At 34.1% G+C, this 13876-nt stretch overlaps 2 protein-coding genes and 1 long non-coding RNA gene across 5 annotated transcripts in view; 2 read left to right on the forward strand and 1 right to left on the reverse strand.

Moving 5' to 3' along the window:
- Positions 1 to 942, forward strand: part of notchl (notch receptor, like) — a 14385-nt gene extending 13443 nt beyond the window's left edge. The window contains exon 12 of the mRNA XM_039688896.2: positions 1 to 942. This exon is cut by the window's left edge and continues 1937 nt beyond it. The gene's annotated coding sequence lies outside the window, so the exon portion shown is untranslated.
- LOC148977080 (uncharacterized) overlaps positions 1 to 13876 on the forward strand; it is a 301169-nt gene that overhangs the window by 62863 nt on the left and 224430 nt on the right. The gene's annotated exons all lie outside the window — the stretch shown is intronic.
- pbx2 (pre-B-cell leukemia homeobox 2) lies at positions 819 to 13581 on the reverse strand. Of its 2 annotated transcripts, XM_039688902.2 has the most exons (9): positions 13280 to 13581; positions 12594 to 12667; positions 9836 to 10080; positions 8883 to 9073; positions 7363 to 7498; positions 7129 to 7270; positions 5016 to 5110; positions 4037 to 4087; positions 819 to 2985 (listed from the first exon to the last, which is right to left on the reverse strand). In XM_039688902.2, exons 1-9 carry the CDS (start codon positions 13522 to 13524, stop codon positions 2905 to 2907), a joined length of 1260 nt encoding a protein of 419 aa, XP_039544836.1. In that variant the 5' UTR covers positions 13525 to 13581; the 3' UTR covers positions 819 to 2904. The 2 variants fall into 2 exon arrangements, with proteins under 2 accessions (XP_039544836.1, XP_039544837.1); XM_039688903.2 differs by lacking the exon at positions 4037 to 4087 and having other exon boundaries at positions 13280 to 13580.

A 13876-nucleotide genomic window follows, 5' to 3' on the forward strand; every position in this document is an offset into this window, starting at 1 on the left:
TTTCTATCTCACAATTGCGACTATTTCTCAGATTTGCGACTTTATATCTCACAATTGCGACTATTTCTCAGATTTGCGACTTTATATCTCGCAATTGCGACTTTATTTCTCAGAATTGTGACTTTATATCTTGCACTTGCGACTTTATTTCTCAGAATTGCGATTTATATCTTGCAATTGCGACTATTTCTCAGAATTGCGACTTTATATCTCGTACTTGCGACTTTATTTCTCAGAATTGCGACTTTGTATCTCACAATTGCGACTATTTCTCAGATTTGCGACTTTATATCTCGCAATTGCAACTTTATTTCTCAGAATTGCAACTTTATATCTCGCAATTGCGACTTTATTTCTCAGAATTGCAACTTTATATCTCGCAATTGCGTCTATTTCTCAGAATTGCGACTTTCTATCTCGCAGTTTCGACTTTATTTCTCAGAATTGCAACTTTATATCTCGCAATTGCGACTTTATTTCTCAGAATTGCAACTTTATATCTCGCAATTGCGACTATTTCTCAGATTTGCGACTTTATATCTCGCAGTTTCGACTTTATTTCTCAGAATTGCAACTTTATATCTCGCAATTGCGACTTTATTTCTCAGAATTGCAACTTTATATCTCGCAATTGCGACTATTTCTCAGAATTGCGACTTGTTATCTCGCAGTTTCGACTTTATTTCTCAGAATTGCGAATTTATATCTTGCAATTATGATAAAAAGTAGCAATTATTTTATTTTTATTCAGTGGTGGAAACAAGCTTCCATATATAACTGATAATCTGCTTATTAAAACACTCTTCATTTGTCAGAGATGAATGTGTATACACAGACAGTCTTTATTGTAAAAGAGGTAGAGAATACAGGTGTTTCACTGTACAGAGAAAGACAGCACTGTTGATATACTCATTCAAACGCTAAATAAAGACAGCAAACACACCTCATTCATATTATTGATACATACACAAACCCAGTAAAAAAGAGAAACACACACACACACACGCACAAAAACAACAATCTTTGGATTTTTCTCTATTGCCCCCTTCACCCAAGCCAATTCTATCTGAGCTTTGAATAAACAATATAGAGCAGTGATAATAATTAATAATAATAATAATATAACTATAATGAAAGCAGTCTTAATGCAGGTTAAAAAGTTCCCCTTTCAACACCCAAACATTGCAGTAACAAATAGTTGAAGTTGTGATGTAGTGGAAATGTAAAAATAAAAAATAAAAGCCATGATCTCACCCAGCTCGTGTCTCTGACAAACACACTCATTCATCCAAACGGAGGACGGCCTTATTCATGAAACAGAAGCTGAAAATATACAGGTACAACTCCCAAAATTAGAATATGGTGCAAAAGTTCATTTATTTCAGTAATTCAACTTAAAAGGTGAAACTAATATATAGACTTATATAGCTTAGGAAAACCCCAAATTCAAAATTAGAATATTGTGAAAAGGTTTTCATTTCTGTAAACTATTATAACAAATAAAGGCTTGAAATATCTCACTTTGCATGTAATGAGTCTATATAATATATTAGTTTCACCTTTTAAGTTGAATTACTGAAATAAATGAACTTTTGCACCATATTCTAATTTTACAAGTTTCACATGTAAATGTATGCATGTATGTATATATATACACACACACACACACACAGAGACAAATATACCGTAGTGTGCAAAAGCAATGTCCGAAGTAGATATTTGGTTTTAATGACTGCACGAGTTGCTTAAACATCAAAATACGAGGAACATATTTTAGATTTTTTAAATATGAGCGAAGAACGAAGACTTAAACGTAATGTTTTTATCTGAGAAAACTATTTGGCAAAAAAGGCACAGGTTGTATTTTACTATGCAAAAAAAAATGAATGCATTCAAAAACAAAAAGCATACATTGACTACAACATTAATATTATTAATATATTTAGTTGTTTTTGCACTTGTTCATAATTTCTTTGTACGACAGGCCTGGGCTGCGTTTCCGAGACTATTTTTTAAGATGGCTCCTGTCTGTATACTCGAAGTGGACTGTCTTCATAAAATATCTTCTTATTAAACGGTCTGTACACTTACAAAGTTCTCAATGCTTCGTTTTGCATGTATGGAGCCTCAGTATGTTTCTGCGTTAGTGTGGGGCTATTTTGAGCCTTGTTAGTGGTATAAACTAGCGATTTCTTTTTACTTACTCAATGCCCCCATTACTAGCATTATAAAACTCTTTACATTCGATTATCATGAAAACAAATCTCAGAGAACGGTCGACTAGGTACCGATGTTTTATTAGACCAAAGGTTCATTGTTCGCCGGAGTTCTGCTTTAAGTGAATTTTTGGGAAACGCACGTGGAATTGCTGCGAGCGTTCGTAACCTTGCACGTAGAGAGCGCTCTTAAGATACATCGTTATCGGGAAACCCAGCCCAGGACAAACATAATGTCGTCGGCACAAGTTTTCATGATTCATTCATTGTGTCATCATCACAAATAAAACATCCGACTCCAAGTACAACTACACAATATGCTTCTATATTTAAATAAAGGGTGAAAATGTCAATTTTTCTAGTTCGGACATCATTTTGGCCACTAATGTGTGTGTGTATGTATATGTATATCTATATATCATGTGGTTTTGAGAGCGTTTAGACCGAATTTAGGACATAGAAATTCACTCTACTCATGTTTAACAAACGAGGCTCATTCTTCTGTAAATTATTGCATTGAATGTACGGTAACACGACAATTTCCGTTAGAATAGTTTTATGAATGATCTACACTGAAAAGCTATGCTTGTGTTTCATGAATGAGGCTCAATGTGAAGTCCAATAAAAATAAAAGTAAAAAAAAAAAAAAAACAGGCTAAAACCGCCGTCGTGTGGAGCGAGCGGCTCCTCAGTCGGAGTTGTCGGAGTGATCGCTCCCGGGTGAAGCTGCGGACGGCGGCGTGTTCGGCTCCTGCCAGCTCCCGTTAGTCTGGAGAAACACCAAACAACCAGTGTCATCTCATCTCTCAACACACACACCACAGGCCTAGTCACAGTGGGAACGGTGCATGAGAAACAATCAGGCATCGTTATTTACTTAAAGTCGCCATGAAACGGAAGTTGAGATTGAATCTCATTTACATTTATTCATTTAACTGACGCTTTTATTTTATTAAAAGCGACTTACAATTGCTATATATGTCAGAGGTCGCACGCCTCTGGAGCAACTAGGGGTTAAGTGTCTTGCTCAGGGACACATTGGTGTCTCACAGTGGATTCGAATAATAGACCACTACTATTCAGTGTGATTTTAGCTTTTATTTTTCATGTTAATTTTAGTTTAATTTTTCAAATGTGTGCTTTTGCCATTTTATTACTTATAAATATTTAAATATTTTAAATTATAAATATTTAAATTATTAAAATATTGCGATTCAGTGTGATTTTAGCTTTTATTTTTATATTTTTATTTTTCATGTTAATTTTAGTTTAATTTTTCAAATGTGTGCTTTTGCCATTTTATTACTTATAAATATTGAAATATTTTAAATTATAAATATTTAAATTATTAAAATATTGCGATTTAGGTTTAATCAGTTTATTCATTCCTATTTTTTTGTTTTTTTATATTTATATTTTTAACTAATATTTATATTTTATTTTACAAAAAATTAAATATTTCAAAAGTTTTAGTAAACAATAATAACCCTGCTATTTTATCATTATACCAAGATATATTCCATTTTAAAAAAGCGAGTGAAATCTGCATAATAAGATTATTTACATTTAAATATCATTTCTCTGGATTCTTTCTCAAAAATTTGTTGTATTTTATATGCAAGCCCAAATATGTGCAATGCATCTTTGTTCATTTGTGTGAATGTTTCTCATGAAAATAATCATGTGGCGCTTGACACATGGCTCTTGATGTGAAAAGGCCTGGATTATAATCAACAAAGCGCTCATAAGCGTGTGCAGATCAGAGTGATGCGGCGTAAGTCACATCACAGACACGAGCGAGCGTGACATGAGCTCCTCACCCGGCTCTCTCTGGTACTATAGAGTCTCTCTGAGAAGCGTGATTGAGCGTCCTACCAGAGAGAGAGGAAAAGGACATTTAGGCAAAGCAAACACAAACATCACATCACTCCCTCTAGGTGTGTAACGCTACACAAAGATCGCTGATCGGTGCGTGCCCCAGTTTCCAAGTTGCGGTTTGTTCGATGTGTTTTGAGAAAAAAACATTAAGGTTCATTAGTTAACATGAGGGTAACAATGAGCAATACATTTTGTAACCGTATTTGGTGAGCTTTATTAAAGGAGTTCACTTTAAAAAAAAAAAAAAAATTTGCTGATAATTTACTCGCCCCCATGTCACCCAAGATGTCCATGTCTTTCTTTCTTCAGTCAAAAATAAATTAAGGTTTTTGATGAAAACATTCATATAATGGACTTCAATGGGGTCCAAACGGTTCAAGGTCCAAATGAGAGTTTCAGCGCAGCTTCAAAGGGCTTTAAACGACACCAGACGATGAATAAGGGTCTTATCTAGCGAAACCATCGCTCATTTAAAAAATAAATAAGCATTTGTACTTATAAAACATTTTTTTATTTATTCTTTAAATGACTGATCGTTTCGCTAGATACGTCATTTGGACCTTGAACCGTTTGGACCCCATTGAAGTCCATTATATGTCGAGTTACATTCAAGCTATTTTAAGGTATGATGAAGAATTTTTCATTGAAAAAAAGGTTTAAATATGTCATTTTGGTGATCAAAGATGAGTTTAAGGGATAACATTCTCACTGACGTCACGTGTGTATGAGATCGGCCAGCGAGCAAACCTGTTCTCCACACATGCAGAGGTTAAAGCAACACTGTATTTGTTCAGGACACACACGTACCGGAGCGAAAGTATGTGTAGCGATCCACGCCTAAATCCCTCTGATGTTACAGAAACACACATGCATGATGACGAGCAGCAGAAGCGCCGTAATGAGAGTTTGAGAGAGTCCTACCTGAGCGCCCATGTGATACGGAGGCTGCTCTCCGTTCATTGGAGGAACTCCTAGGAAGCAGTCAGCTGACCCTGACAGCGAGAACGACCCTGAGCCTAGAAAAAACGAAGGCCAGACACTCAATCTTGTGAAATTACCCACCACAATTTGTGTTTCCCCAGGCCTGTTGCTGTCGCCAAGTTTTCTAAAATATTGAATTCTAAAATCTGGACTCAAAAAAAAAAAAAAAAAAATTTAAATAATGTTCAAATAATAATAAAAAAATAATAAAAAATAAATAATAAATAAAATAACAAAAAAAATAACAAAAAATAATAAAAGTTTGAAGTTTTTTTTTTTAAAACGTTTTTGTCACCATTTCTGAAAAAGCTTATGGCAATATACACAACACGCTTACGAGTTTTTCGTTTAGTTGAAAACAGTATACATTTCTCTTGAATTAATGATTCAGTAACAAATAAAACATTTTGAAGTGTCAATTGTCTTTAGATTACACAAAGTAATCGATAACTGCGTTATTTTATATTATATTTAATATTTTTTATATTTAATATTTAACAATATTATTGATCTGCGTTGTTCTACTTTCATGTGATCACTGTGAAGCTGCTTTGATACAATCTGTATTGTGAAAAGCGCTATATAAATAAATGTGACTTGACTTGACTATTTTAAGCGCCAAGTTTGTATTAAAACCTGATTTACTCTATTGTGATCGCTACTGTACACATCAGGACTTTTAACTTGTATCCCAATGCTTCTATGATAATTTGAACTATCGTATCACAGAAATAGTGATGCTATGAGGTTGAAAAGAAGCGGTTTCATGACGAGTCTCTCTCTGGTCAGCGCCAACACAGATTGTAATGTTGAGATATGATTTTATCAAAGGTTTAATAGAGCGATGAAAAGGAAGATCATCGCGTGGTGTTTGAATCGAGATCACAATCTTTTAAAGATTAATCGTGCATCTCTACTGTCTTATCTCTCGCTCTGCTTTTCAGTGCGTTCAGTTTCACGACGCTTTCACGCGATTCCCCTTCAACGGGATATTACGTCACTCAACGCTCAGAGATAACGACACATTTCAAAAGGGGCAAACTCGTCAATTACAAATGAGTCAACCTTACAAACTCGTTTGTAAGCAAGCACAAAAATAAAGCCATTTCTGAATCATAACAAAACAAAATTGCGGTAGTTAGGTGAAACGATAATATATATATATATATATATCAATTGTTTCCAATATTGATGACATCTGAGAATCAAATCATCATATTAGAGTGATTTCTGAAGGGTCATGTGACACTGAAGACTGGAGTAATGATGATAAATTCAGCTTTGATCACAGGAATAAATTACACTTTACTATATTTTCATATAGAAAACAGCTGAATTAAATTGTAATAATATTTAACAATTTTTTTCTGTATTTTTGATTAAATAAATGCAGGCTTGATAAGCATAAGACACGTTTTTCTTTCAAAAACATAATAGAAAAAAGGAAATGTTTCCAAACTTTTGACCGGTACTGTATATACAGATATGATAATCGTTTATTAATATGTATTGCATATATTGTCCAGGCATATTTTAAATCCCTAGAAACTTATATATATATGTATATATATATATATATATATATATATATATATATATATGGGGAAACTCAAAAAATTGGTACAAAACTTCATATATTACAGTAATTTAAGACTTCATTATAGACACATTACATGCAAAGTGAGATATTTTATTTTTTTTAAATAAAATAAGCTTCATTTTAAGCTTTTATTTGTTATAATGTTGATGATCATGGATTACAGATATGAAAACTTCATTTCAAAATTAGAATATTGTGGAAAGGTTTTCATATCTGTAAACTATTATAACAAATAAAGGCTTGAAATATCTCACTTTGCATGTAATGAGTCTATATAATATATTAGTTTCAGCTTTTAAGTTGAATTACTGAACTTTTGTGTGTATACATAATTACTGAACTTTGTGTGTGTGTATATATATATATATATATATATATTACGCACAAACACACACATTTAGGTGATAAATGTTAGTGTTTATTAATATGTATTGCATATATTCTCCAACTAACCAGTGGAGTTTGGGGTGTGTGGTGACTCCTCGCTCTGTGTCGCTCCTAAAGCCGTCTTCATGGCGTACAGATTGGCCTCTTCCTGGAACTTCCCAATGTTCTTCTTATAGCGAATCCTCTTGTTGCCAAACCAGTTGGACACCTGTCAGGATTTCAGACAGAGCTAAAATGAATCTGATCCCCCCGTGGTGCCGGACGCTCCCGTAGCGCAGCGAGAGCCGAGCGAACTCTTACCTGAGACACGGTGATGCTGCAGGTCTTGGCCAGCTCCTCTTTGGCCTCCTCGCTCGGGTAAGGGTTGGAGAGATGGGAATAGAAGTACTCGTTCAGCACCTCCGTGGCCTGTTTACTAAAGTTACGCCGCTTACGTCTGACAAAGCAAGAGTTTCCGTCAGATCATTGTCTTGTTTAAATGCAGAAAACAAAATACACTTGTGATCCTGATTCATTAGTGCGATAATGCAAGGTAAAGCATATTAACAAAGTATGTTCTGCTGTTTCTGTCAAAATAAAAGTTTGGTTTCATGTCTGAAAATTAAGAAATTGAGCAGGTCATAAATAATAGTATTGTAATTTTACAGTTATATATTTTTTTTAAATAATCCATTTTTTATTTAGTAATATTTCTTTTTTATATATATATATATATTTACATTTGGTTATTATAATTATTATTAAATGGCTATATTCATTTTGTGATTTATTTATTTTTTAAATCACAATCACAATTTATTTAAAAATGTTTTACAAAGTAATAAACATTCATTGTTTTAAATATTTATAGTATTTATAGTATTTTTTATATTTTTATAAAGTTGTAAGGTAAAATAAAATTATTATTATATTATTTTTCTTAAATAATCCTTTATTTTAGCAATATTTCTTATTTTGTTTTTATTGAGCAATTATTTAGTTAAAAAAAAAAAGAAAGAAAGAAAAATTAAAACGCTATATTGATATATAATTCCAAAATGTTGGCCAAACTCTAAAGCCCAACAAACAAACACAGAAACCTGTTTTTTTTTTAATCACAATCGAATTTCTATTAAAAATAAATTAATTAATTGTTAAAATAATAAATATTTGTGTTTTATTAATAAATATTAGCACTGTAATTTTTCTGTTGTAAGGTAAAATAAAATGATAATTTCTTATTGAGTTTTTGTTTCATTTTTATATTATTCCAACATTTATGCCAAACGCTGCGGCGTTAAAAACACAGCAATCTTTTTTAAATCACAATCACATTTTCTATTAAAAATAATTATATAATTAAATATATATTAAATATATATATATATATATATATAAATTAATTAAATAATTTATATAATATTAATAAATAATTTGTTTAAATTATATTTAAATAATTTGTATTCAAATTATGTTTGAATATTCAAATTTGTATTTTATTAATAAATTAGCACTGTATTTTTTCTTGTTGTAAGGTAAAATAATATTATTATTAAATTATTTCTTAATTTCTTAAATAAATTATTTTTTTATTTTAGCAATATTTCTTATTCTGTTTTTATTTCATTTTTATATTTACATTTATTATTATTATTATATAGCTATATTGATATATTATTCCAACATTTATGCAAAACTGTGAATCCTTACAAACTAGCACAGCAAACCGTTTTTTTTTTTTTTTTTTTTAATTGCAATCGCAATTTTTTATTTTACATGTTTTTCCCGAACGGAGCCATACACACTACAGCAAAACTGCGATACGGCGGTGGCGAACGCACCTGGCGTCCAGAAAGCGCGAGCGCAGGATCATGACGGCCTCGCAGGTGCTCTGCTTGAGCTGCGTCTGGATGGAGCTGAACTTGCGGTGGATGATGTTCACCATGCGCTCGATCTCGCGCGGAGACACGGGCCGGGTGCGAGACTGCTCCCTCAGCAGGTTCATCACGTGGGTCGTGAACTCACTGCAGGCCTGTAGACAGCAATGACATTACAAACCAGCTCCTCTCTGTGTCACAGTGCATCAGACGTCCATTTTCTGTCCTCGCTGAAAGGAAAACGCTGTGCAAACTGACACAACACAACAAATCATGTTGCATTTTAAGCTCAAGCTCAATAGAAGGCAACAGTCGGGGTTCCAGAAGTAAAAATCACATTCATTTTCTTCATAAGGACATTTATTTTAAACAATAAACCATTAAAGAGAGTTGTGGGCTAGTTGTTAATCAATGTGCTTTTGTTGAAGCCATCAACTCGCATTATTATAATTTATTTTTTATAAACTGATGAAAAACTACATTCCCCAGGATCCCGCAGTGAAATCTCCACCAATCAGAGAGTCGAAACAAGCAAATAGCCCCGCCCATTTCCATCAAGCACTGCAAATGTCTCCCAAACTACTTGAATATTTTTTAAATGTCTCATTTCTCCATTGTTTTTAATCAATTACATCACCTGCAATGCATCATGGGATTGTAGTTCTTTCCCCCATTAAATCCGCTACCTTTTAAACACTTTTTGCTTTGCACGGATGTGATTCACTTCATAGTTGGTCAGTTTGGCTTACGGATTACAACTCTTTAACCAACGACTTGTCTGAAATCCCTATGGGGAAAAACATGAATGGAAAAATACTTCCGGAACCAAGGCATTTAAAGCTTTGCGAAGCAGGATTTTGGACCAATGAGAGTTCCCTGAGGGCGTGGCCACCCAGCGCAGTGGCAGCGATATGTACCTGCTCGTATTTTTCCAGCTCTGTGTGGTAAATGTTCCGAATTTGGCTCAACTTGCTTTTATAGTCGGAGTGCTCCAATGAGCTGTCAGGTGACATCCCGCCAGAGCTGGTCGCCGCGGAAACCGCAGCGGCGGCTCCGCCCCCTTTTTCTGGCCCGGCCACACCTTCGGCCAGAAGCATGTTGTCCAATCGCACGAGCTGTGGGTCTGGAGGCTCCTCCTCCTGAGCATTTCGCATGGAAAGACCTGAGAGAAAAAATTCATACATTAATATTCATTCAACATATTATGTTTACCAGAAGCTCAATAGTGGGTTTCACACCAAAAGCGTGCGCACCACTGATCTACATTAGCGATATACACATGAAGCCGAATCTCAAACAGCTTGCGATAACCAAATTGACTTGTTTTCCGTGGCTTATAGGACTTAAAAAAGCAAATACATACAAAATTGGCTCAAAAAGTCTGTCTTGGTGAGTATTTATGTAAATACAGTCAGTTTTGGAAGGCAAGTAGTTGAGAAAGAAAACTTATGTTGTGTAACAGTATATTGGATCCATGCATAAGCTCTTAAAGTGACCGCAGCCTCATAAACCTGCTGCCGTCTGCCATGCTAATCAGAGAACAAAAGACAAAGAGAAAATTGTTAAAACTTCTTAATGAAGGGAGCAACGAAAGACGACGTAATTTGTTCATTATTTTCACCTGCGATGTTCCCATGACAACGCAGCGTGACGTCCATCCGTTTTTATCTTTTTTTTTTGGCCGTTTTTACGACAGAAATCTCTTATTATTGCTGTTAACATAATAACTGTTGCAAATAAATATACATTTTAAACAAAACAAGTTTTTAAAATATGAGTTATATATATCTGTGTGCGAGTGTCTCAACTTGCCGTCTCATCTTTGGACCCTGCATTACTTATAAAACTTATTTAAACATAACATGACAAAAATTGTGTAAATGATGTTTAGATTAAAATCTTAGCTTCGTGTTAATTTATATTTTTTTAGTTTTCAGCTCATTGTTAACTCTTCTTTTCTCATTTGTATTCTGATGACATTAAAGATATTGTAGGCTATACAAACTTTTTTCAAACTTTTTTCAAAAGTTATTCTACATTTGATTTCTTTCATTTCTGTGATATTTCTAACCTAAATACTACTGTTAGACCCACCTGTAAAACTTAAAGCGGTGTGTATTTAATTTGTCTCTTTATTCTAAAGTATTTATTTGTGCTATCGTTTTTTATTTTATTACTGACTGTTTACTTATCTGTTTTTTATGTAAATTTAGTTCAACGGTTCAAATAAAGATATACTGCAACTAAATTACCCAACTCATACATTAATCATTTATGAGATAATAACAAATTATCTGTATGGTGGAATATGTGGCAGTTTTCCCAGTGGTACTGAAAACTGTATCGAATATTGAAATTTTTCAAGTTATAGTTATTATTAAAAGTTAAAAATTATAGTTATTATTTAAGTTATAAAACACATTAAACAAAATATATATTTCAAAGATATAACTTGACTAAACAATGACACTGTTTTCTTTTAGATGTCTAGCCAAATGTTTGTTTAGGCAAAAGGAACTGTTTGCATAATTGAATCCTTTTCCTGTTATCACTGCAAAGCTTTGAAACAATCAAGCACAATAGAAATAAAGTTAACTTGACTAAATGCCAAACCAGCTCATTTAGCTATTCATGCCAAAACTATACTTTGGGTAATCAAAAATTAAAACAGAGATTAAATAAGATATTAAAAACCTTTTCAAGGATGTCAGATACTGTTAAGGCAGTCAAGATAAATACAAGATAAATGTGAATTAATTTCCATTACACTCTAATCATCAGTTTAATCACGAGGTTAAGTGCTTCAGTCAAGGGCAAAGCATTAAGCAGGATGAGTCATTTTGACAGTACGCGTGTCATTAATGCTTGAACATTGCAACCACCTTTAAGTACAGCTTTATTCTATTACACAGACCCTAACTGGAAGAGTTTTTATTTATATACTTTACAATGTGAAGGTCAGTGTTTCAAGAAAGCCCTGTGCAATAAACAGAGTACGGCAGGACTGTATGATTGATGACACACAGCATGCAATGCCATGGGAGCGAGCCAGACCACGGAAATTAAACGACTCCATTAGGCACGAAGCCATTTAATTACTAACCATCACAGTAAACATTTTAGTCCTATTATGGGATTCCCTAAACTTAGTCTTTATACAAACCAAAGACATTACGCAAACATTTCTGCAAATAGAAGGGGTTCTGTTGATATACTGGAGGGAGTAAAGATTATTTGCTTTTGTATATCACCGTTGTACTGCTATTCTTACACATGAAAGTGGTGTCACGTACAAACAACAGGGTTTGAGATTATTACGCTTGTATTGAGCCGATACTGCTGAATATTTGCGAGAAAAAAATGTTTATTTGGTTTTTCAGAACTGCAAACCAAACCCATTATCATTATGCTATTGTGTGTAAATAGTGCAATTCTAACATTCAAATAATTGAGTACTGCATGCAAACGACTGAGTGTAGAATATATTTACATACTAGAATTACCATAAGTTATTATTTAGGGGAAATGTTGTATTTTTATGAGATATACACTGTCTGGCTTTGTTCTTGCAGAACATGGCGCCTGTGCTGAATCCCCTGGCAACTTTAAAACTAATTATAAAGTTTCAGTTATGGCATTTACCAATTTTAACACAAAATATATGCACATACTCACCAGTTTTCTCTTTAATTTCACACAGGACGCTGAATAAAGCCGGTTTCATCCGATGACAGTTTAAAGCGTGTTTTCTGTCACAAAACAACAAACAAAAGTCAGTTAGCTAACGTTAGCATGCTACAATTGTGACTCGCATTAAATATATAAAGGTTGAAATCGTGTTGCACTTGCTACCAAAATATTTCACAACCCCAGCATTACACAGTCTTTTTAATGCATTGAATAATACTTAAATACTCCGATTCTCCTGGCAGATTAGCATTTCATCTTAGCTTCAGGCAGTGATTTGTGCTTTTGTGAATAAATATAAAGTTACTTTAGTAATAAGATAACTATAAGTGATTATACCTTAGCACATCTAACCGGGAATCATTATTTTGGGACCTATGTGTTGCAAAAATGAAGATGACGAGTTTGTTTTAAGTCAAGAAAAACGTAAACAATAGCGGCTAAGCTCGTGAACTTCAGCACACATGCTAATAATAGTTTAACTTTTTTATACATTAGGCCTTCTTAAATATCAAATTAAAGAGTGTTTGTGTAGCTTAACGCGGTTTATGTCATTATAATTATTTTTTATAAATTATAGATCACTATTTATTTTAGCTTACCCTTGTCTCACGCGGTCATTAGCGCAATGCTAAACTTTTAAGTAAAAAAATAAACATTTTTAAATAACTCACTTTGCTTGAGCTTCGTCTAAACTTTGGTCGGTGATCGTCATGATCTGTTGTAGTATATCTCCAATGTCTCGGCGGTTGTCGTGTCCGTTTTCGCTGCCTTCGAGGCCCGCGGGGTCTCCATCGGGGCGGTGTTGTGAGGACGGGTGCACCGGGTTAAGAGGATGCATTCCCGGGTGGACGCTCAACCCGAGACCGCGGCTTGCGCTGGGCCCGTTGCCTGTGATGGGCTGCTGCGGCTGCAACATCCTGAGCAGTAGCCTACATTAACCTAGAGGCGTGTGTGTGACTGTGAGTGAGTGTGTATGTCCATGCATCACCACACTGGAGTCCCCTAGCGATTGACAGGCAAAAAACGTGGCCTTGCATGGAAACAGACATCTTGCAAATGCAGAAGTCAAGATATAAGCTAGGGTCACCAACTGTCCTGTCCTGTTTTCATATAACAATATAACAATTTTCTATCCATACAGAGGAGGCATAACCTACTTTAAATGTATTGAAATTAATAAGGTATCTTTGAGTAAACTTCGAGTATCATTTGAGTTGGCCCACGTGTTTGCTGGGCCGAGTGTCCTTTTGGTAATCAAAATATGGTCA

Source organism: Pimephales promelas, chromosome 12 (genome assembly GCF_988280905.1).
Source record: "Pimephales promelas chromosome 12, fPimPro1.hap1.1, whole genome shotgun sequence".
In the NCBI taxonomy this organism is placed as follows: Eukaryota; Metazoa; Chordata; class Actinopteri; order Cypriniformes; family Leuciscidae; genus Pimephales; species Pimephales promelas.

Bases quoted from the DNA above. Each gene is read 5' to 3' on its own strand.
- pbx2 (XM_039688902.2), bottom strand. From the start codon at position 13,524: ATGTTGCAGCCGCAGCAGCCCATCACAGGCAACGGGCCCAGCGCAAGC. The intron at 10,081-12,593 runs GTGAGTATGTGC...TTTTTCTCTCAG, and splicing joins TGAAATTAAAGAGAAAACTG to GTCTTTCCATGCGAAATGCT. The intron at 2,986-4,036 runs GTGAGGAGCTCA...GTGTTTCTCCAG, and splicing joins ATAGTACCAGAGAGAGCCGG to ACTAACGGGAGCTGGCAGGA.